This window comes from Rhododendron vialii, chromosome 3a, assembly GCF_030253575.1.
Source record: "Rhododendron vialii isolate Sample 1 chromosome 3a, ASM3025357v1".
In the NCBI taxonomy this organism is placed as follows: domain Eukaryota; kingdom Viridiplantae; phylum Streptophyta; class Magnoliopsida; order Ericales; family Ericaceae; genus Rhododendron; species Rhododendron vialii.
In genome coordinates this window covers 11943450-11966683 of record NC_080559.1, presented here as the reverse complement: position 1 = coordinate 11966683, position 23234 = coordinate 11943450, and the positions used below count along the sequence as shown (strand labels likewise).

Genomic DNA, 23234 nt, shown 5'->3' with positions numbered 1-23234 from the left:
ACATTGCTCTTTTTATGATTGAATGTTACATCGTAAATGAAAATTATATGGCGCTCTTTGACAATAACATTGCACCTGAATGAGGACGAAGGGTTCAAGGATTTGGCATAAAAAAAATGACATAGTTTAATGTGTGGGGTATGTTTGTCCGCATCGAATGTGCATTCCATGTATGCGTAATTAGGTTTCTCTTTCCATGACATTATGATTTCCAAAAACTTGTCCATCATTCTGCAATTAATTGACCCATTTACCTCTGAATTTCCCTCCAAAAAATAATCAAGTTGAAATACACAAAATCTTTTGTAGTTTTACTCTCATGTGAGGAGGGGCTGATTTATCATGGAGGAAGGTCACGCACTCTTCCTGAATTTTTAACTCGTACGCATATGTGAATCCCAAAAGATTTATAATATCTTTCATTTATTCCCCTTAAGATTTACATTAGAGCCCTTGATATTTTGCAAATTATCAACTAACTATTCTCATTAGTCTCAATAGTATTATAAGCAACCCCTGAATCAATTTGCTTCGCAATTTTCTCTCCTTACAAAACACCTCTTGTCTCTCTTTTAGTATATGCTTTTAATGTGTTAATTGTATATTTTTATCTTTTTGTACATGCATTTAATGTGTTAATTGTGTATACATATTTTTTAACTAGGAAAAAGACCTATTGGCAATGTGTTAATTGTATATTAAAGGTAGAGCAAATAAACAATTTTCAAATCTTATGAAACATGGACCGGAAATAACTTTGGCTTTGGTTGTGAAAAAATCTTGTCAAGTTAAAGGTGCCCCTCTAAATTGAATCTCTAAATCCGCCGCTACACACAAGGCTTTTGGTTTTTCTTTTGTTTTTTGAATATTTTCCCATGATTTAGAACAAACAAATGCAATTTACTGCAATTCTTTTAATAGTCTCAAATGTAATTTATACTAACAAAATACTTTAGCATCTGAAACATTTAATGGTCACATAACAAATTCTCTCTCTAAAAACCAGGAGCACCCCTCTCTAACCCTAAAACAACTGTCACACTTCCTCTTCTCCTTCCCCTCCTTCTTCCTTGGGTTTATACCCAAATATGGGCGGCGGGAGGGGAGGGATCAATCCTTGCCTTCAGATTTGGTTTCTCTTCCCCCTTCTCCACCAAAACCGCTTGCCGTTTGCCGCCGCTCCGCTTCTGGGTTTGCAGTCACGTGGTTGCCGGTGGCTTCATGGGTCACCAACTTGGGAGCTTGATCGGTAGGGGACTAGGCAAGAGAAGGGCTGCTCAATGACGGAGGAAAGTGTATTTTTTTGCTTTATTTTGTTTTTTGTCCTGATTTAGTCCGATTTCTGTCCAGATTTTAGTCCGATTTTAGTCCGGTGGTTTGTTGGTCATGTGCTTGGTATTAGTTTTATTTTCTACGAACCTGATCTCGCTAGGCGAGTTTGAAATATGGCTGTACCTACTGTGCTCTAATTGCCCTCTCTAATGGTTTATCTGGTCTGTGGACGGGCTCATTTGCTCCCATGGGGTTCCTCTTTGTTGTGTAGACTTTCGCCTCACAGTTGAATACAACTTCTCACATTTGCCAAAAAAAAAAAAATGAAAGAGTTAAAATGCTAGTATGCTACTCGAATAATGTCATATACAATTGATTTCTTAACAAAGGCTCTGTGTTGGATATTGTGAAGAGTTTTATGGAAGGATTTTTTAAAAATAAGATAGAGGAGATGGTTCTCGATTTTGTGGCTCTGATTTGTTTTCTTTCGCGGATATAAGTGAAGATAATCATTTTAGAAATCTCTCTACAAAATATAATATCGTGATACAATCTCATAATACAATCTTCCTGTGTACTCTTATTAGCTCCACTTGGTACTGATTGAGAACTAGTTTCAGTTTTTGTTGGATAAATCTTTGTTTAGCCGTTCTTTTGACTTTTTTAGTTTTAGTTTTAATTTTCTTATTTTTTATTTTCGGATAAAGAGTTTTCTCATATATAATTCGTATCAACTGAAATGATTTAAAAAGTAAAAAAAGATCTAGAAATTTAAAAAAGGCATGAGATCCTCTTTAGTTCCTGACCCCATTTGTGAATCAATTGCGGACTCATTAAAATAATTAAAATAATTTATCCTTTAGAGCTAGTTGGAACATTAATCACGTCTACAATTAAGATTGGATATCGGTTGGTAAAATTATGAAACATCATTATTTAAAAAAATAAAAATCTTGATCAATATTCATTGTTTTTATGTTGTTGATTTTCTTTACAAGTTCTAAAAAAGTGAATAATTTTCATCTCAAAATGGACCTCAAAATAGCTCATAAATGGGGTAAAAGAGAACCACATTCTTTACAGAAAAAGTTTGTTAAGAACGATATAAGTTAAAAAATTTATTTGTTTGAGTTACCTTTTTTTTTTTTTCCCGTTTAACTCTTTTCAAATTGAATACATATTCTTTATTGTTTTGATTTACCTTATCGTAGCAAATCAGATTCTGCAATAATTCTTTACAACAAATTAATCGAGATACAAAATCAGATTCTACCGTTATAATGAGAAATGTTAGTCCAAACCCCGCGTAAATTGCTTCTCAAAAAAAAAAAAAAAAACCGTGTAAATGAAGGAGTTCCATTTTAGTTAATTTGGTTGGTAAAGAAGCAAGGGAGGGAAAAAAATGAGAAAATTTGATTTTTCGCACTCCCTTTTTTAACCATTCACACTACTCTTTTTGTTTTTTTATGGAATATATGCATTTACTACATTATCCCTTGATGTGTTAAAAACAATGAACAAATGAACGGTAATACAATAATTTTACTTGAATAAAACAAAAGAGTGCGAATAGTAAAAAGAGGAATGCAAACGTAAAAAAAAATGGTAAACTACACATTTCATTTACCACCCTTATCAACCACACATTTCTGTAGAATTTATATAACCCCATGCAAAATAAAATCCGGTCCCAAACAACAGGCCCACGAGCATTGCAGGTTCCACCAACCTTACCTGCCATGAGAGAATTTTTTACAACATTATTTTGATCCTATAATCGTATTTTGTTAGATAGATATTAGAGATTCATTACGCGATTAGAGGACACTTATCAAAATAATGTTGTAAAACAATTCTCTCATGGAAGGTGTCTAAAATTCATTGCTACTATGTCTCGCACAGCCTTCAGAACAAGCCACAAAATTAGTGAAATGGGAAAGCTTGTCGATGTTACTGCATTGATGTACTGATATCCTGAAAGCGTAAAGAGACTGAGCAAGAAAGGAGAAATCATAAAACCAAGGACCAACAAATCCTTAATGCTCCTTACCTGTTGAAAAATACAAGTATAGAAAACTCAATAGTTTCTCAAATGCTTTTTAGCAAAAGGGGTTTTGAAGAATTTACAGTGACTGAACCAAAAAAACAAGTTCTAATAACTGTGAACTAAAAACATATTCCTGATAAGTTTTCTGCAAATGTGTCGTAAATCAGCAACGAAACATGACAAATGAATATCCGACTATTTTCATCTCTTTCCTATCATTCTCAAACTTCTCTCATATTCTTTTGCAAGAACCAAAAACGGATCAAATGTATATACATAAGAGTAAACAGATGCATACCAATTAGACAGATCGCCTGTATTGGTGAGCCACAAACTCATTCACTTATCAACTGCATGAGGAAACGAGCAACATTAGGGTTAATGGTCCCAAACAAGAATCACATTTCTAGTATTCGAATAACAAACAATAATTAGCAACAAGAAATTTGAAGTCAACACTACAAACATCAGAAATGATACTACGATGTAAGAATCCATGTACGTCCGTTTTTCTTAAGTCACATTCCTCAAACCCAAGGGCGGACAGAAGGGGGTGCCAGGAGGGGACTGAGCCCTGCACAACTCCATATTCTCTACATGTAGAACTAGTTTTTTTAGATTAATTTAGAAAAAAATTATAAGATTGGCGCCTCAAATAAAAAAATAAGAAGAAAGATTGGCCCCTGCAAATCCATTGGATGGAAAAAAATTCTTAAAGTAAATACGTATGTGTGGAAAAAACTCCCTACAATTCTAAGTTATCAACAATTTGTGCACTTGCAAGGTGATTAAGAACTCCGCCGCCTCAAACTCAACCTTGTACCATAGGAAATCGTCGAGGTTGAAGTAAATGGTAAATCAATGCAGCGCACTAAGACCCCATTCGTTTTGGGGTTTGGATTTTGGATTCTACTCATTATTCTATTTCTCTCAAATCATTACTCTCATTTTTCTCTCTATCTCTCTCCAATTATTACCCCTATTTTCAATCATTACTCTATTTCTCTCTATACTCATTACCTACAAATCCAAATCCAAAATCCCAAAACGAATGTGGCCTAAGGTTTTTACCCCCAACTATGATGAGGAATTATGGTGGAGGCCACACAAATGTGTGGTGGGAAGGAGCCTAGAGCACCACCACATGGTGCTCGTGCTCCTAGAGCACTTAATAATTTTTACACTATGATTCATCATTTTCTCACAATATAACAGGAAGCGTGTGCCCATTGAGCAAATAGAGTATATATCAAGATTACAACTTTTGTTCTGTTCATAAACAACTATGCCCATTGAGCAAATAGAGTATATATCAAGATTACAACTTTTGTTCTGTTCATAAACAACTATGTCAAGCCAAATCCACGCTGACTTCAAAAATTCTGATAGAAATCCAATGGCATGGAAGTTTGTTTATTCAATTCATTTATTTATTCTTTTATGGGTGTGTTCGGTAGGTGTTTTAAAAATCATCCATGTCCATTCAACAAAGGAATCATGGTCACTGAGGTCTGTGAAACTGCTCTTATTTGTTAACTTCTTATACTAAACGATTCCATTGATAGCTTATATTATTCAAGCATGTGCATAGCTTGTTTTTCTACAACTAAAAGTTGTATAACCATCATTTTCGACAAATATGCACTTGAAATCACGCGAAATACATCATTACCCCTTGGGCATAAAGCATTGTCCTTGTGTGCGAAAAAAGCAGTCATACTGATGACAACAAGCTCAAGGGATGAATTCAGCAAAGTCAATGTAATGTAAGTGTCAGTGTAATCTCAGAAGCAGCTTCAAAGATGAATATATCATCTAGGTAATACAACTGGCAACTGGAAAATACCTTTCTTTGTTAGGCTATGATTTGTGGAGAATATATGAAGTGAATACTACTTAGGATTTCCATCACCGCGTTTTAAGACCCACGCAGAACCTTGAGATACACATAATTCATTCAAGACCTGCAAATAAGAGAGAAATACCTTAGATCTATTTCAGGAAAGGAACAATAGCACTTCTACTAGATAGAATATGATGCAGGACAAATGATACATGAACATCTCAAGGAATAAACAAGATACAGGCAGGCACATGACAAATACGCCATGACATAGATATATTAATGGTCTCAACAAATCAATAGGACATGACATGGCAACTCCGAGCAAATCAATAGACGATACGACATGGAAATGACAACATGTAAATTGTGTAGGGGGATGAAAATAATTGGTGCTTAGAATAGATCCAATTAGCAACAGCTATTCGTTCCTCTTCGTCGTCGGAACCCTAATCTGCAAAACAGACAAAGGGTGAGCGCACCTTTGCCTCTCGCGGCAAAGGCCCTCTGATGCCTAAGTTAGTATCACGTACCAGAGAAAACCCTAATTATCAGTAGGAGAACAATGTGAATACCAAGTATCACGTACCGTTTACCTCTAGGTTTTCTTCATATTTATAGATCATAAATGCTTGTTGCCCAAGAATCCCTGTTGCCCTAGGACTCCTACCTCGTATAGGAAACCTAGAATATCTTGGATTCTCGTTCCCTTATTAGTTCGTTCCCTTATTAGTTCGTTCCCTTATTAGTTGATTACCTTAGTCATTTTAGGACTCTTTTCCATAACTGGCCGAACATCCCATTATCGTTGGGTATCTTTTCCAGATCCTACATTCTCGGGATCTCGTTCCTTAACGGAATACCACTGTTTCTGGATTCTTCCAGAATGTTCCCTATGCTCCAACACTTGATTGGAGTTCTTTCCTTGTTCGGCCATCTCGTTGCCGAACAGACTGCCTGGACCAATGACTTCTCATGTCACTGGTCCATATCGCCGAACACCATCTTGCACGGCGACTGTCCTGTCTTTATTCAAACCATGGTCCCACGTACCATTTGTTCGGATATCAATTGCATTTGTTTGGGAATACCTCCCTACAAATTGGATAGAGTATATATGAACTTAGTACCTACTCACTAGTCACTGCAACTTTACATTGGCACATTTGATATATAGGTTAAGTTTGAACAGAAAGTTTGTAACTAAATCTTACGAGCTCAGCTTAGAAAAACGAAGGATTAAGGGGTGTCCGCATTATCTGTTTGGGTGCGATCGACATGTTGGAACATGCCTGACCAGCATTGGTCTCCGACAAGTGACCATATCAAGCACAACATGTTGAAAAGTCTCCGTACCTCTTAAGTTTTGACTCACGCTCACATGGAAACCTTAACAATTGTTACCTGACTAAGACTGAATATAACTTCCATAGTGGTTCAATATAGATTACACGAAAAGAAAAATATAGAAAGATAGAATGGGAGTGATATCATAACTGGAACTTTCTATAGCTGTGTTAATATCAAACCGATAACCTTGCCAAAAATTATATTCCCTCAAACAGCAGATTCAGGTGATCCCAACTCCATTTATCACAATCAATTTACCTTTTTTCATGAAAACCATCATCTAAAACATCCCTCTTGATTTCTCTCAGACTAGTTGGTCTCACCCAAAATTTTATCCAATGTTTTCCCATTATGTCCCTGCCTACAACGGTCCTGCAGTAATGAGATATTTGAGTACAAGGACCCTGTGTTTCTATAGGTAAATACGAGGTAAATACAACGATATTAAGGGAATGCCTGCCGTATACAAAAAGAAGGCGAAAAAGAATACACTTCCACGCACATCAAAAAGCTCTATAAAATCAATGAACTGGTCAAGGGCTGGACAACTCTCCCTTGACTAACTAATGGAACAGAGAACTTCCTATTCCATCAAGATGCCAATGATTCTTCAACTGCCATATGTGCCAGATCAAGCAAAGCATGATCAACATCCTGCAACCCTACTGTGCTGGACATCACACCTAAAACAACCTTCCGGACCTTAATTGAAGTAACACCAATTCAGTTTCTAACAAAGCATCACTAGATATATATCTGGTGAATAAGCGGTTTTTTATAAGGATAACTCACCAATGAAGTCCTTGCCAGTGCGTAGAAAGATGGGGATATCGAAGGAAAACAAGTAAAAAATTGAGATTACATAGATTAATATCATTGCAATACTACTGAATCTCATGACTAGAAGTTGAGCCCTGTCGATGATGGAGGCTGAGTAGGATGACAGGACACATATTATGGAGATATGACGTTCTCTGCAACACAACTAGGCCAGAGATGAGCGGGATATAAGGAGAGGTGGTTTTGAGCAGCAGGGAGATTATTAGGAGGGTAGAACAATGGGGGGCCACTTACAAAGTCAATTATCCCAGTGAAAAACTAGGACATGTAGCTCACTCTACTCGGCTCAGTAACCTGGAATAACAGCCACTACGCTGGAATTCTTAGAAGGCTACAACACAGAAACTGCAAATTGGTCTAGTGCTCCCATCAATTTCGGTGACGTCTGGTTATACCAGAGCTACTTCACAAGGCTGACATGAAATGATATAGGAAGCATCTATCCCACAAGAAATAAGTCTCACGGGAATCGCAAGTTGGAAAAGTGGATGGATGTCAGATGTAACTTGAGACTTGCAAACAAATTTTAGTCTCATCACAGATCCAAGTTTAACCTCCAAAACTAGCAACAAAATCACTTTGACAGGAATCTGTGCTAACCTTTTGGTATGCATTGGGAGAAATATCCTGATTAAGTTGCATCTTGGCTGCTTCAACTATAGCAGCCCTTTTAAGCTTTGCATTAGGCCCTTCAGCAATAAGAAGATCAATGACTATTTTCCTGCCCAACAAATTCTGCTCATTAATTCAAGGATCAACATATTGTGATACAATCTGCAGGAAAAAGGTGTGTACAAGGATAACCACCTCAAAGGATCATATTGGGGGTCTATAGATGACTTCGAAACATATACGCCATGAATATTTATAGCGACTTGACCAATCAAGTCCAGCAGCTCCTCTTGAGGAGCATCAAGGGCAATTGCTGCTGCTTTTACCTCTCTAGCTATCCCCTTGGGACGAGTAGACTCAGAAATTGCCATTTCCCGCAAACGTTGGCAAATCAGTTGAAAGCTGCCAAAAGGAATAATCCAATGTTACATGAAGCAAAGAAATAGGCAAATATGCTTCATGGCAACATAGCCAGTCTTTTTGCTCACGACGTGGTTTTGACTTTTGATTGCTTTGCCCATTCTTTGCAGCAAAGATATGGCAGGAGACTGGAGGTTGACGGTTCAACTTACATATCTTTTGGAGCTAACAAGGTATGTTTATAGCTAGCAAGCCGTACAAGCACATATGACTAGCAATTAGGCAGAGAACGCACAAAATATAGCATCTTAATTAAGAAATTAATGGTACATTAGGCTAATATTGCAACAAACAATTGTCAACTCTTACTGGCCATGACTCCGTCCCATATTGCTGGTCGGCATCCCAACTTTTCAAGGGGCATGAAATTAATGCATGTCCAATTAAAAAGTGCGATTAGAATTCGAACGTTGCACCTTATTCTCTACTTTAAAACTACTTTAAATGATTTATGAGGATTAGTTTCTGAACATCCAAGGCTTGATTTTCAAGGATGACTACGGGACATCCCAATATAGTGGACCAGCAATATGGGACAGGGAATATAAGGCAAAATAGGTGTACAAAATCCTGTTCCTCATATTGATTCACATTAGTACATCAATTAATCAACCCAATAGGGCAGCAGCCCTGCCAGATTGACCTGACCAAAAATGATTTCATACTGGGTTGGGCAAAAATTACCCTTCTTTAGGGGCTTGGGTGAAAGTTGAAACTAATATGCTCAAATACATTTGGGATGGGTATTGTCATCAGGAACCCAATCAACTCTCTCTCTCTCTCTCTCTCTCTCTCTCTCTCTCTCTCTCTCTCCGTATTTGACCTGCAAATAAAGCAATTGAGACATCCATCCAAGGAGTCATTCCCCATCCATGAGTTTCCTTATCACACAACAGGAAAAGAAAAAGCAGAAACGTTATTCTTCATATATTTGGACACGGACATGTCGAAGAAATGCTAAATATCAGACTTTTTGATAGTATAGGTTCATCCTAGGAGTTCATATAAAAGTTTGGAAAATTGTTATTCCTATCATAGAAAAAAGGGGGGGGGGGGGGGGGGGGGGGGGGAATATTATTACCGTTTTGAAGAAAAAAAATCAAAGGTCGCAACATGAATATTCACGAACTAACAATTTAATGGCAACGTCTTTGGTCCAAGTTTTAAAAATCCACGATTAACCTCTTAATGTGTCGTTAACATATCCACAGTGTGTCCTATCGTGTACCCAGTGTGTTTGACTAAAGACAAAATTTGACTCGTACCTAGACGTGTTCGTGCCTCTGAACACTCGACCCAATAATAGTTTACCAAACTGTGAACCCACACGCTGCGTTTATTCCATCAGCTCTAATTTCACAAGAAAATTTGCTACACTCTTGCCCGCTACTCTACCTATAATTTCCCAGGCCCTGTAACAAGGACAAGGAAATGAAGGATGGAAACAACATTCTTATTTTGCACAAGACAAAATATTGCATAGCTGATAGTTTTGTTAAAAAGATAAGCTTGATTGGTGGCCATAAAAGTAGGGGGTAGGTTAAAGAAGGGGTTAGGGGACAATAGTTATGAAGGCAGCTTTCAGAGCCTTGTTTTGCCGCTGTGTTTGATGAGTGGGATGAGTAATGAGTGAGTTGTTTTGCTGCAGCAGTGTGGAATAATGTAGTCTGTGAGTGCGTGCGAATGAAATCTCCCACCCAAAAGTTTAACCACAATTAGAGTGTTGGAACTCAAAATAATGAGACGGTCAAAGATGGAGACAAACAAAATCTACTACTGATAAGAACCAAGTAACTGATGTTAAGAATTGAAACAATGGAAGCTAATCATTTTACCTGCAAACACTGTGTGTTTGGAAAAGTTTCTGTAAGACCTTGGGTAGAGCTTCTCGAGTTTCATTTGACATAGGAGTTCGAGAAACAGCTCCATTTGAAGATCTTGCTGCACCTTTATTTTGAACTTTTGATGTTCCAGCCCGATTAGCTGTATCAGGCTTCGAAGAATTCTTTAAACCACCCCTCCCGCCCACAAATATACTGTCAGTAAGCGGCTTCTCCGCACGCTCCCAAGCTTTTTCTTGCTCTTTAACAACATCCGAATACAGTTTCATGAACATCTCATCTGATGACTCGTTTTCCGATGACACATCTGGTAACTCTTTAAACTTCCAGCCATGTAAATCGGGTCTCTCAACAGCTAAAATGCTCAACACACGTTTTATAACATCTTTCAAAGGCTGACCACGAGAACCCACAGCTTTCACTTGTTCATAGCTGATTACAGGATTCTTACTAAACAAAAGAAGAAAGTAATCTCTAGCTAGACATTCAACTCCTCCTTCAAGTAGCAGTGGCGTTTTTGGAATCCAGAGTCCTTGTACAAGGTGAGCAAGTTTCTGGAGGACCCCAAGCACATCTTCAATGGAATCATCAGGAGCGAGGTGCTTCTTCAGAGTTCGTAGACGATTTGCTGGAGGACCCTAATTATAAAAGTTCTGAAAACAATAAATTGGAAGACAAGTAAAATTGAAATCTCTCAACCAATGCTTTGGCCAATTACTTAGCATGGGGACCAATAATAAGAGGTAGTACAGCTTTGGAAACAACGCACTGAATAACAGATAGATAGCTAACCAGTAACATAAACGAACAGAATGATAAAGAGCTGTACCAGCGAGTTCTACCCATGTCCCATGTTTGGATAGCAGCAGTTAAAATGTGCACATAAATTCAGGTTTTGACACAATTAAAAAATTTCCTATAAATAGCTAAGATCCCTCAAAGGAGTCAACTGGAAAGTAAACAAGAAACAAAGTCCCAAGAATATTAAAGGTATCTAATTGGCATACATCATCAATTACCTAAAGAATCAGATAGAATTGTATAAGCTAACAATTCTAAGATAACAGAATATTAAGGATAGATTATGTCAAATTTCAACCAAAATACCACATACTAACTGCAGTTAATTATCGTATGTAAACAACCAAACAATTGGATGACGGCTAGAAAACCTCATCAAAGCCCAATTAAAAATTAACAGAAAAACTCATGCGGTCATGCCCACATGGAGAACTGATGAAGATGAATAGTCCCACTAGAAGCCAGGTCTCAAATGACTGTCACACTAAGATTAAACTTATGAACCTCAGTTTCGTGACCATACAATTCATCAAACTACGAGATCAAATTTTCCAAAGTCTGCAAGTTGTCAAGAGCACTATGCATGAATATTTAGCAAGAAGCCTTCATCTTTTGACCCAGCTCCCCAATAAACTTTTACCAGTTCTGAAAAATAGGGCGCACTTCCATATCTTATGATCTGTATGCCCTCTACTACGGCATGCCAAAATGTATGTTACGGAATAGAATCATGCCATTTTTCTTCCCAATTTCATTTCCAAATCAATACACCATATAATCAGTACAATTTCCCTCATGAAACAATATGTACCCTGATTCTAAGATTTTAAGAACACTCATGCTAACTACTTCTTGCAGCTATCACTCCATAAAAATCTTGTATACTTCATCTGTTCTTAAACAGGAGAGGGGGATATTGAAGATAAAGAGATTTGTACACTAATTTGAGGCAACTGAGGAGGGATGCAGAGTGACAGATTCAAAAAGACAAGATAGTATGATAATGTCAGAAGAAAGACTTCACGTGTCATCCCTTTGGATAGATCTCCCCTATACTCTTCACGAACAAGACCGGTAAACAATTAAGGCAGGTCACCAGACTTAAAACATTCAACAAAGTTATGAACAAACTTGAAAGGACAAAAGGCCTATACACAAACAACCGCAACTTAGTCACCAACATAATATGTGCATTACACTATTGAGTATGTGGCGACAAACCTCACGAAACCATATCTTGAAACGTTCTTCCAGGGTCAATGAACGCAAAAACCTGAAACACCAGCGATTAACAACTTCAAAAACATAAATTTAAAAACAGGTAATGCTATGAAATGCAAAAGGAAATAGCCAAAGTCACATGATGAGTGTAATGCTATGAAATGCCTGGCACTAAAAATTAACAGGGAGAAGCATTCTGGAATCATTGCATCCGAGAGAGAGAGAGAGAGAGAGAGAGAGGCCTCAAGCAAAATATTGCTCAATGGGACCCTAAGTCACTCAATAAAGCACCACCATCATGCTCAAGAACTAGAGTTACTAGACAATTATAACAAGAAGTACAGAAACAACTTGGATGAATTCCATAAAACCAATAAGGCAATAATCTACAAGTCCCTCTCATACACACACTGCATGAGGAAGCCAAACGCTTTACTAAATTGAGTTGTAAACGTAAAAAAAAAAAACTCATTGTACAACAAAGTCTGTCCAAAACATTCAAAACAGTATCTCTCTGTCAATCCTGCAAACATATGGTTTGCAATACAAAAGGACCATTTATAGTGCATATTGTTATTACACAATACCCAACAACAGCAATCCTCTTCAAACCTTACTCAACTTATCTTACACGTGCTAAGGCAAGATGTGGCTTCTTACATTGCACGGTTTTGGCACCAAGTTAGAGATCTGGCTTAGATAAGACTCCTAATAAAGAAAATTTATCTGCATCAAATTGTCTGATTGTAGCGTGATTGAATTCCTACTGTTATGCTTACCATAGAAAAATAGAGACTATATTATATACGTGAAGACCAATATTTTCATATTAGGACTTCATTTACCTTTCATGTTAGAAAATTGTAATAATGATGGTGATTTCTCCAAAAAAATGCAAGCTATGTTTCAGTCCCTTATTGGCGTTACTTAAACAACTAATAATTAGTTAATTACCCTAAAAGTGAAAAGAAAAACCGAAAAGACGAGGCAAATAGCATATACAAAAAACTGTAGTCAATCTAATTCTTATTTTCTGAGGTGGTTAAGAAAGCAGTTTTCATAAAGAGTCCAGCAGTGGTTTTGTTCTGCATGCATTCTGTGGCCCTGCACATGACTATCCCGTCTCCAAGCAGTGATTATAGGATGGGTCAGGCAGGGAAAATTGAGGTTTTAGGAGAAACAAAACTGAGCGACAGTATGAGGGTACCTTGTAGAAGGACCTTGGGATTTCATGTTGTCATTAAATGCACTGGGACACAAAGAGCTGACATAGTCATACCTTTAGATAAAAAAAAGAACAAAATTGTTAAAAAAAAAATACATACTTTTCCCAAATACGAAAAGGCCAAACACTTGAGAACATATTCCCAAACCCCAGCTTGATAAACCAACAAAAAATATCGCACATATCAGTAACAAAGTCATACGGGCTCATTGAAAATTGTATGGGGGCACTTTCTTCTACTTCCATTTTTCTTAGATATCTGATTGAGTAATCACTCTTTGAAGAATGGTACTTGAGTGTCATCCAACTCTGGAAAGACAAGAAACGAGATGAAATTCAATTAACGAGACCAATGAATGCACATTCTGCAAAAGGACAAATCTTAAGTAGCCATGGTGATGCGGAAGATATACTAGGTGTGAATATTCAATCGCCACTACTCTGCGGAGGCCAGTTTTTGGATTCACCAATCATGAAACTGAAAGATCATGTCCCTTACCTCCTGCAGATCATCATTCATAGTCCCTGGTAGCTTGTTCTGCACAAAAGAACACATCTAACAATCAGAACTAGTGGCTTTATGGAGAACAATCCAAGAATGGACCATAAACTCGGATATTCAGCTCCCCAAAATACCATAAGCTAATCATGCAGTCATTATTGTCATCAATAATAAATCTACCTTATTTTGATACAGATATATACAGACAAAAGACTGAAAGAGACTAAACTACAGAAAACAAGTTTGAATAAGCCAACTTCAGAAGCAGGATACATCATACAAAGAATACTACCACTTTTTTTGATGGTCCTGCAGATTTTTCATCCTTGGGATCTTCCATCTTAATTGTAGCTTCTACATTGCACATGACACTGTTCTTTTTAGAGCCATCAGACTTAAGATGTTCCATTGAAGGTCGAAGCTGCACAACTGCACGAATAGGATTGATGTGCAACTGCAAGATAAACAGGAAAACTAAGTCTTCAACAAAATAGAATTCAACACTACTAATCTTTTTATCAACTACCATGAAAGCTTCTTAATAAAAATATCAAAGTTTGTCCATGATTCGATATTATATATCTACATAATGACATACTATATAACCCATAATTAACTGGTCAAAACCCCTCTACTACCAAGTCATGACATCTACTACCAAGTCATGACATCGTTAATCAGTTTCGCTTTGACACTTAATTCAAACTATACCTCTAGGCTGTCACTGGTTCAAACGCTATTAAACTGGAATCAAACCATGATGCCATAATAACCTCAAATAATAGATTAATTATATGTAACTCACTAAATTGAGAGTATAAAAGAATATACGTGTTAAAACATCCAACTCCAAACCAATTGGCAATGAATGGGGAGGCCACCCGGGCTCAAATACTAGCTTCAGAGGTTAAAATTAATTACTTTAGGACAATCTCTAAAACTCCCCCGCATGTGCGACCCTTGACCCGCACGTGGGGAGGTAAACAAAGGATCCATAACCTAGGGATCACAATGAACAAGGTGCACTTACGGCACCACCAAATGGGGCAATTAATCAAGAGAATCTTTTCCACAAGCCTCCGAAAACCCAGCTCTGATACCATGTTAAAGCATCTAACTCAAAACCAATTGGCAATAAGTGGAGAGGCTATCCAAGCTCATATACTAGTTTCGGAAGTTATAATTTATCAATGTCGTACAAGCTCAAACAATGTGTATAAAAGTTTAATATATAAACTTATTCTCTATTATGTGAAGAGAAACAAAGGCGGAGTTGGGCTAAAAATGAATTTTGCACCTTCTTTCAATCCCACATCGGTGGGAAGAAAGACTCCAACCACCCCTTGGACATACAAAATGTTGCCAATGCTCAATCATCTTCAAAGCTAGCCATGCATAGTAGGCGTGAGCCGACCGAGATGTGGTTCTCTGCACCATTGTCTTTATTAGTAAGTTATGGCATTAAAGTCGCGTCATAATGAAGCCTAAAATTAGTTCAAAAATTTTGTACCGGTTTGATAAACCTAGGCCTCTCTTATGCATTGGCATTTAACCATATGGTTCAAACGGTTATCACTATAGAAGCCGGTTTTGAATTAAGAACTGTTTCTCAATTTATCCGGACCGGAGTAAGGGCCTGGTCAACGTTAACCGGTTGGTCTAGCCCAATTTTTAAAAGATTGTCACAAAGGATGCCAATTTCATATCATGCAAGGGTTAGATTTGCTCACCTTATTTCCAACTAGCACCCCAACAGCATAGCTGGTTGCACTCGTTGGCTTCATTGAGGATGACAAAGTCTACAATTGAACAAGAACAAAAAAGATCTTATAGATGATGTAACTTTCCTGGAGCAAAATAAGTTCAAAACCTAAAAATAAGTTAAGGAAAAACTGCAGAGTACCAAAATTAACCGTCATAAAAACAATCAAAAAGTCGGGGATAAAAAATCACAGAGCACTGCAAGTCTGCAAAGTTGATATTATTAAAGAATTAAGGACAAAAAAAGTACACAAGAATATAAGTGGCACATAACTACATCACTTTTTCATTAACCTTTGTAAACCTTTAAACTTTAAGAACATGCGAATACGTATCGTAGTTTGGGTATGAAATTGTGAATATGCCTTGAACATTTGTATATAGTTCCTTGCATACGACGTTAACTAGATATATTATCCATTCTATGAGAATACAGTTGAAAATTGAAAGTAAACGATATTTATGAAAAGAATGAAATTTCTATCTTCCCTCCAATGAGATGCTGAAAAAATCATTTTCCACCAATTTGGAGCTGCTTATTTCACAGATGTCATAAACTACTAGGGGATCAAATAGTCTAACTTGGGTAATGGGGTTGAACAAGCACACAAATCTCCTACCCTAGCACTCGTCATATCTGTTGGTCATGGACTCATGGGAACATTGGAATAGGACAAGCCCAAATAAAACTGCTTCAAACAATGTAATAAGTCTCCAGAAATTGTTTTGATGTGCTAAATTGCTAAATAATAAGCATCCCACACTATGGTAGTAACAATGATGAGAGCAACCCCAGGTCCCCAACCATTAGCTAGTGCTCCTTCTGAGCCGGGATCCAACTCTTACTCTGACTATGAAAATACCGGCTGTATATTATCCGGTAGAGCAAACAATGGAGTGCTTTGTGATCCCCTGAATATCCATCGTCGTGTACGAGTATATGGTCTCTTTAAAAGGAAGAAAGAAACCAAGGGCTGTGATTAAAATAAATCAACCATGATGTTAAATATAAAAAGAATGTGACAGGAAAAGGACATGATGCTTCTTAACCATTTTGATGAAACTTGGAAGAAAAAAGGAGCTAGTAATAGACAGTGTCCAAAGTCCAAACAATGCCTCCAATGAGCATGCAATGGTGTTCTTTCAACAACTAATGAGATCAAATCAACAATAAGGGCAAAAAGAGGAAGAGATGTAATCAACCAACTTTATTTATACAGCTATGCTAATCTCTATTTTTTGTTTTGGGTGCTCTGGAAAGCTATAACTATTCTAATATCTATCTAACAAAATGCGTGCTTTCAAGAGCCATTATAAAGGGAGAGCACAAGTTTGGTGTCCCCCTTTTCAGTCATTGTGTCAATTCTTCTTTTCCCACAATTACCCCTTAAAAATCTGACTTTACGTACTTAACTCAGTCTAAATCCTTAGTCCAAAGGGTAACTATGGAAATACTACTTTAGGATTGGGTTATAATTGTTTTGCCGTTGGGTTAAATAACTGCTACGTTTTTTGCATTGGTTGTCATCTCAGATGCACTCCCCATTTCTTTCCATCATCATGATCCGATTGCATTTCTAAACTCATGCATCTCATCTACCATCAACCCTCAGAGAGAACTCCAATTGGAATTGGCTATACTATGTTCTCTCTCTCTTCCAGAAACTAATGTTTCAGTTGGAGGGTTTCTTATGTGGAGTTGCAAAGTTAGGTGGAAGTATTAATATGTGAAGTTCATAAAAAGTGGTTGATTCGTGATTTAAAAAAATTCTCTTGTGTGATAAGTCGCCTCCACATCTTTTCCCGTTTTCCATTCAAATCAAAGGTTAGGTCACTGAGTTTATGACTTTTTCCTTAACATTTATTTAAATTTAGAATGTGGGATCGATTACCATTTAATATTTCGTTCTCCCTCATTTTTTTTATAGTTCTATGGTGTTTACTTGCTTCCTTTTTTTTGTTCTTTATACTCTATTGTAATCTGGTATTGCACATTAGGAGCTCGATTGTTGTTTAGGCTCTGTATGTTTCAACGTAAAATATTTTTCCCAAAAATAATTTACCCCTTTTCCGGTATTTGGTTAGATGAATGACAAGTAAAACATTTTAAAGTGTAAAATAATTTCCATCAAAAAGCGTAAAATGTCTTACCACGGGAATGGCTGTAAGTTATTTTCAGGATTGCGTGTGCAAATTGAATTTTGACAGAATATGCACTGACGCACAAAAGCTTCCTATTTATTAATTGTATCTACAAAATTAGATTTGCAAACCCATCACATGGCATGTGCCCCGACCTCTAGAAACTAACTAGAACAACCTACTAAAACTGGCCAATTTGGTTAATTTTTAAAGTTCATTCGGTTGATTTTTTTTCTTCTCATCCCTACTACAATCAATTTATATTGTTTTTGGGTGAAATGATTAACAAAAAAAACTTCTGGTAATGAACATCAATAGAAACATACCTTACATGCAATATCATCGAGAGGCGGGGCACACGCGATGCGTGTGCAAGTCGATGTAGGAGAGAGTAAAGGAGAAAGTTTGGTTTTATGGATTAACTTTATAGGATGCTTGCTCCTCAACATGGAGAACAATAACAAACACTAGAGGCCAGGGACAAAATTTGAACAAATACTTTCCACTTATTGTTTGATCAAATTTTCACAAATTTTGTCAAAATTCGACTTGCACACGCCTCGCATGTGCCCGGCCTCTAGTAGTAGAATAAAGGCCAATGAAATCTACAAATTATCGAATCACTGAATTTCCAAATCAATATGAGAAGTGAGAATATCTTTGATATGCCCCTTCTCACCTCTTCCTAAAACAGCAGATTTTATCCTAATCTAATCTTCGCAAATATTAGGGCTTCAAATGCAAATCACAGATTTCTTTGAGATACTGATATCAGAATTGGTAATTGGAATAAGAAGATGACCAGAGATATTGAGGTAGTATGGTCTAATCGGTGATGTTCTTAGATTCCATCAGTTTTAGCCAGGGAAATTGTTTCTTGGCAGAAGGTTGAGGTTGTCTTCATGGGGGTGTATTCAGTGGTCTAAACGTCGGCCACCTACGCGCTAGGTGGTGGTCAAATGCCTAGATTAGGCAGCCTACTAGTCGGCCGCCTGGGCGCCCCTTTTCCGACCGACGAGCACTTAGCAATTTTTCTAACAATGGGAGTATTGATTAAAAAATAATCTAAAGAAAAGAAAAAAAGAAGGAATAATAATTTCTCAAAGAAAGGCAGTTAGAATAACAAGCATTGTTGGATAACTTTATTAAGGCTAACCAGCTAATCTAACATTCTATGATTCTGGCTAGCAATTTTACCTATTTGGTTTGGTGCATGCTCTAAGAGTTCTAGACTCATGCTTGCTAAAGTACGGCAAAACAATTAGAATCTAATCCAGAGCAAATAACCTGCTTTGTCATCCGCACTCTGGGATCTGCATCAGTGTCATAATTCTTGGAATCAACATCAATAGACAAATCAACTTCAACATCAGCTCTCGAGGGTTTAATCCTAACCTGCAAACAAAGGAAATTCTGGTGGTAATTTTCTGTCATCTAATCAATTAACAGAAAATCAGCATTAAGCCTATAAAGAAAAGCAAACGATGTGTACCTCTTCACATCGTTCATCCAATTCATACGGACGCCAACAGGGCCTAAGTGGAAATTGCAGAACATAAAGCTGGAGAAATAGAACAAGAGTCACCAACAATGCATAGTGTAGAGGAAAAGGGCTATACCAAGAGCAAAATAATGCATATACAAACCAATGAAGCACGGATACTCTATTTTGGCCTACCTATCACGTATTGTATCCATATCGATACGTTTTTGAAATTATCTTGCTTTTAGAATTATTTTTTGGTATCCCAATACGTTTCAGATACACGCGGATACGTGTTGGATACACTCGGATACGTTTTGGATACACGCAAGGGTAAATGTGTTATTAATTAAAATATATGGGTTAGAATTGCAATTAGAACTACATTTTTCTTTTTCCCCCACCAATCGACACTAGAAACACATGGACGATATCCTCTCTTTCGTCTCTCATCTCTCTTGACAACCTTGTAAGTCTCTCTCTCTTTTCTCTTCTCTCTCGTCTCTCCTATCTCCTCTCGTTGTGTGTATGCATATATAACTATATAGATACAGTTATATATAACTAGATGTAAATATATCTCTCTTGGCATGTGAAATGATGAACTTGTGTAATGGAAAACTTAAATCATTAATGGAATTAAAAATTATATATAATATATTTTTTATTTACTTTTATATTCAACATATCTCCCAACGTATCGTATCCTTCTTTTTTGGAAAAATCACGAATCTGCGTATCCGTATCGTATTGTGTCCATATCTTGTATCCGTATCCGTGCTTCTTAGATACAAACTCGTGCAAATATTTCTATATGTAAATATGGACATGATTTGTGTGTTTGAATTGCCTGAGTGCTGGGATCAATTTGAGGAGTAAAGAAGACGTCGATTTCTCGAACAACTCTATCATCATCGTCGACTTCCTCCATTGTTTCATCTTTAGTTTCTTGGCCTTCTGACTTGGCTTCAACATCCATTTTGACAGCAACATCCATCTTCATGGCACAGTCGTCTTGGTTCGTTGTTTCACAATCGTGAATGGAATACATTTCTTCTTTCTTCGTCATATGAAGGGAATGCAATTCTTGGGGTTCTGACTTTGCTTTGAGCTTAGAGTTCTTGGGGGCGAATCTGTTGATTCTTGATGGAACTCGGCTCAGACCATCTAGATCTTCCAGGTCCATGTCCACGTCACTCTTCTCTAAATTCTCTGTCTTTGATTGATTTCTACTAGACTAACCAGTTCTGATTTCACAGAAAGCAAACACATAAAAACCTTTTTTCAGCTGCCAGCAACAGAAGATCAGACACGAAAAATGTCCTACCAGTTTTGCTTACGTGCTCTTAAAATACTCCATAAATACAGCAAAACTATAACAATAACCAACCTAATACAAATTGAAACCTGAACCACCATCAACTAATAAACTTGATCTATTGCAACTATTTTTATAAAGCTGTGATGGCTTTGATTACTCAACCACAGTATATGCAAGTCAACAAAGTACCCAAAAAGGGTTCCCCTCGACTAATCTACCCACCTTTCTCTCTAAGGGTTTGGCCGAGATTTCCCCCAAGAGGCCGCAAGATGGAATCTCACTGAAGCCCGGAGGTTTGCTTGGTCATAACTTCAGGACCCGGGATCCTGAACCCAATCCATCACAAAAACAAAAAAGGTGGGTAGTGGGCCCAGACACTAGGTTATCATCATAAAAATTAAAAACAAAAAACAAAAGAACAGGAAAAAAAAAAAAAAGCACAGGGTTCACTACAATCCATCACCAAAAGCACCATAACTTCGCGATTTATCAATCCCAATTGAAACACCACCGTACAAAGTACTCACCAAAGGTTATCATATCCACCGAGTTCCAAGTCACAACAGGGGGACCCAACGTAAAATCATAAGTCAAAACTTTCATGGGTACACTAGTGAAACGTCGAACGCAAATTTTAATCTGAACTATCAAACCAAGTAGAGATGTACAGTAGTATCTTGTACTATTTCCGTTTGCGCACACATATATATACACGGAGCCCGGAGGCGTATCTCTACATGCGAGAGAGAGAGAGAGAGAGAGAGAGAGAGAGATACGTGAGAGCGAGAGCCGGGCAGCTAGGGCTTGTGCGTTACCGTTGTATGGGGGGTAAGAGTAAGAGGATGGCAAAAAGTGCGACGAGGAGAGACAGAGAGGAAGCGCGAAATTTATATAGATCGATACAAGGGCCTGTTTGGCAGCCCAATTACTGAGATTAGGGATTTTCGGCTTTCGGCTTTCGATCCTTCTACCACTACACTCATTCACACACTCACACTCACACTCATACTCACTCACAATAAGAGTGAAGCCCGTATACACTACACACCCAATGTATATAGGTCTCACCTTATTGTGAATGTAGACATGTGAATGGGCGTGGTGTTAGAATTACCGTTCGACTTTTCTCCCTTTTGGACAAAATTCTCCACACAACTTTTTGGTCTTCTTGAGCAAGCCAAGGTACCAAATGTTTGGGCTAGCAATTTTATAGGGTTGCAAAAAAAAACTGGTGAATCGTGAAGCACGTCCGGATCGAACCGATCCGTACCTTTTAGATTTTGTCCATAGATTAATAGTCCGGACAAGGATTCGAAAATCAGGAAACTGTAAGATACGGATTAGGGTTGGATTTTAATTTCAAAACCGTGGATTAACCGAACCAAACAGTAACATATTTAAAAATTCAAAAATAAAAATATGTTTAGTGTATATGTAATATATAGTAAATAGTTAGCATAATTTTGAATATTTTTATATAAAATATATGTAATGCTTGGGTAGTTGATACACTTTGATAAAGAAGCTTAGGTTGTTGGAAGTGGAATACAAGATTAATGATAGTTGTGGAATCTGATATCTGCCTTATACTGTATTAACTAATTAGCATACAAGGTTAGCATTTACTAAATGGATTTTATAATTCGTGAAATGCTCTGGAATTTGGATAACTATCCAAAATTCTTAAACGAACGAGGTCTATATTTCTTATTATTGAACTAGACAGAGAAGGAGTGCTGAAGTGGATCTCACTACTTTTTTCGTGCAGCCAGTAGTCATATCTATGTGTTTAGGTTTTTACGTTTTTTGAATATGAAATTAAGTATTTACAGGTTATGAAGAATTTGGTTGATGTAATCCGTGGATAAAATCGGAACTGAACCGTGAGACTTTTGGTTCGAACACGGATTGCATTTTCTAAAAATCATGATTCACGGATTAGAATTCGATTCATAGGAATCCGATCCGGACCATGTGCAGCCCTACAATTTTATACCGGAAGCAATACTTGAAAACCTCCAGGCTCATTCTCTCAAACAATACTAGTAGAAAAGTAAAGTACCAATATTTTGCTGGGAGCATCATACTCTCATACCACTTGGAAGCATAGTAGGAAAACTGCTTGCAAACAACTTGTTGAATGCCATTCCCGTCAAATTTGGGCCTGTTTCCGACTTGTTGATAATCTACCTAACAAATCACAGATTTTTTCCAGCTTATTTTTTATTTTAATTTAATGAATGTAAGTTTTGATTACAATTGTCACGCCCTCGATTTTTAACATAAATAAATAAACCATTTCGATCAAGGATCCTCGCATAAAAAAAGTAATACCCGAAAGGAGTTCCCACCTGTTTAACTTACAAATCAAGTCCCTAAGTTAAGAGATATACATTCTTGGCACACTGGCCCCGAAATAAGCTTAAATACGAATGCCAACAAGTTAATAACTTACAAACGTTTTAGTGAAAAGGAAATTCTTTAATGAATAGTTACAAATCCATCTTTATCTAAAAGAAAGTCAATTATAAAAATGATTTAGTAACTAAATAT

The 23234-nt window shown here is 37.1% G+C and overlaps 1 protein-coding gene across 7 annotated transcripts; it reads right to left on the bottom strand.

Moving 5' to 3' along the window:
• Nucleotides 1–2794: 2794 nt before the first annotated feature.
• LOC131321021 (uncharacterized) lies at nucleotides 2795–21604 on the bottom strand. 7 transcript variants are annotated; one of them, XR_009198438.1, is made up of 16 exons: nucleotides 21458–21602; nucleotides 20211–20607; nucleotides 19370–19438; nucleotides 19165–19272; nucleotides 15705–15773; nucleotides 14267–14428; nucleotides 13972–14010; nucleotides 13675–13781; nucleotides 13455–13526; nucleotides 12248–12299; nucleotides 10220–10863; nucleotides 8160–8366; nucleotides 7953–8073; nucleotides 5166–5283; nucleotides 3618–3669; nucleotides 2795–3322 (listed from the first exon to the last, which is right to left on the bottom strand). XR_009198438.1 is itself a non-coding variant. In XM_058352010.1 (16 exons), exons 3-15 carry the CDS (start codon nucleotides 20544–20546, stop codon nucleotides 5212–5214), a joined length of 2058 nt encoding a protein of 685 aa, XP_058207993.1. In that variant the 5' UTR covers nucleotides 20547–20607; nucleotides 20904–21007; nucleotides 21458–21540; the 3' UTR covers nucleotides 2795–3669; nucleotides 5166–5211. The 7 variants fall into 7 exon arrangements, 5 of the variants coding, with proteins under 5 accessions (XP_058207993.1, XP_058207991.1, XP_058207992.1 ...); XM_058352010.1 differs by adding an exon at nucleotides 20904–21007 and having other exon boundaries at nucleotides 2795–3669; nucleotides 21458–21540; XR_009198439.1 differs by having other exon boundaries at nucleotides 3156–3246.
• Nucleotides 21605–23234: the final 1630 nt, after the last annotated feature.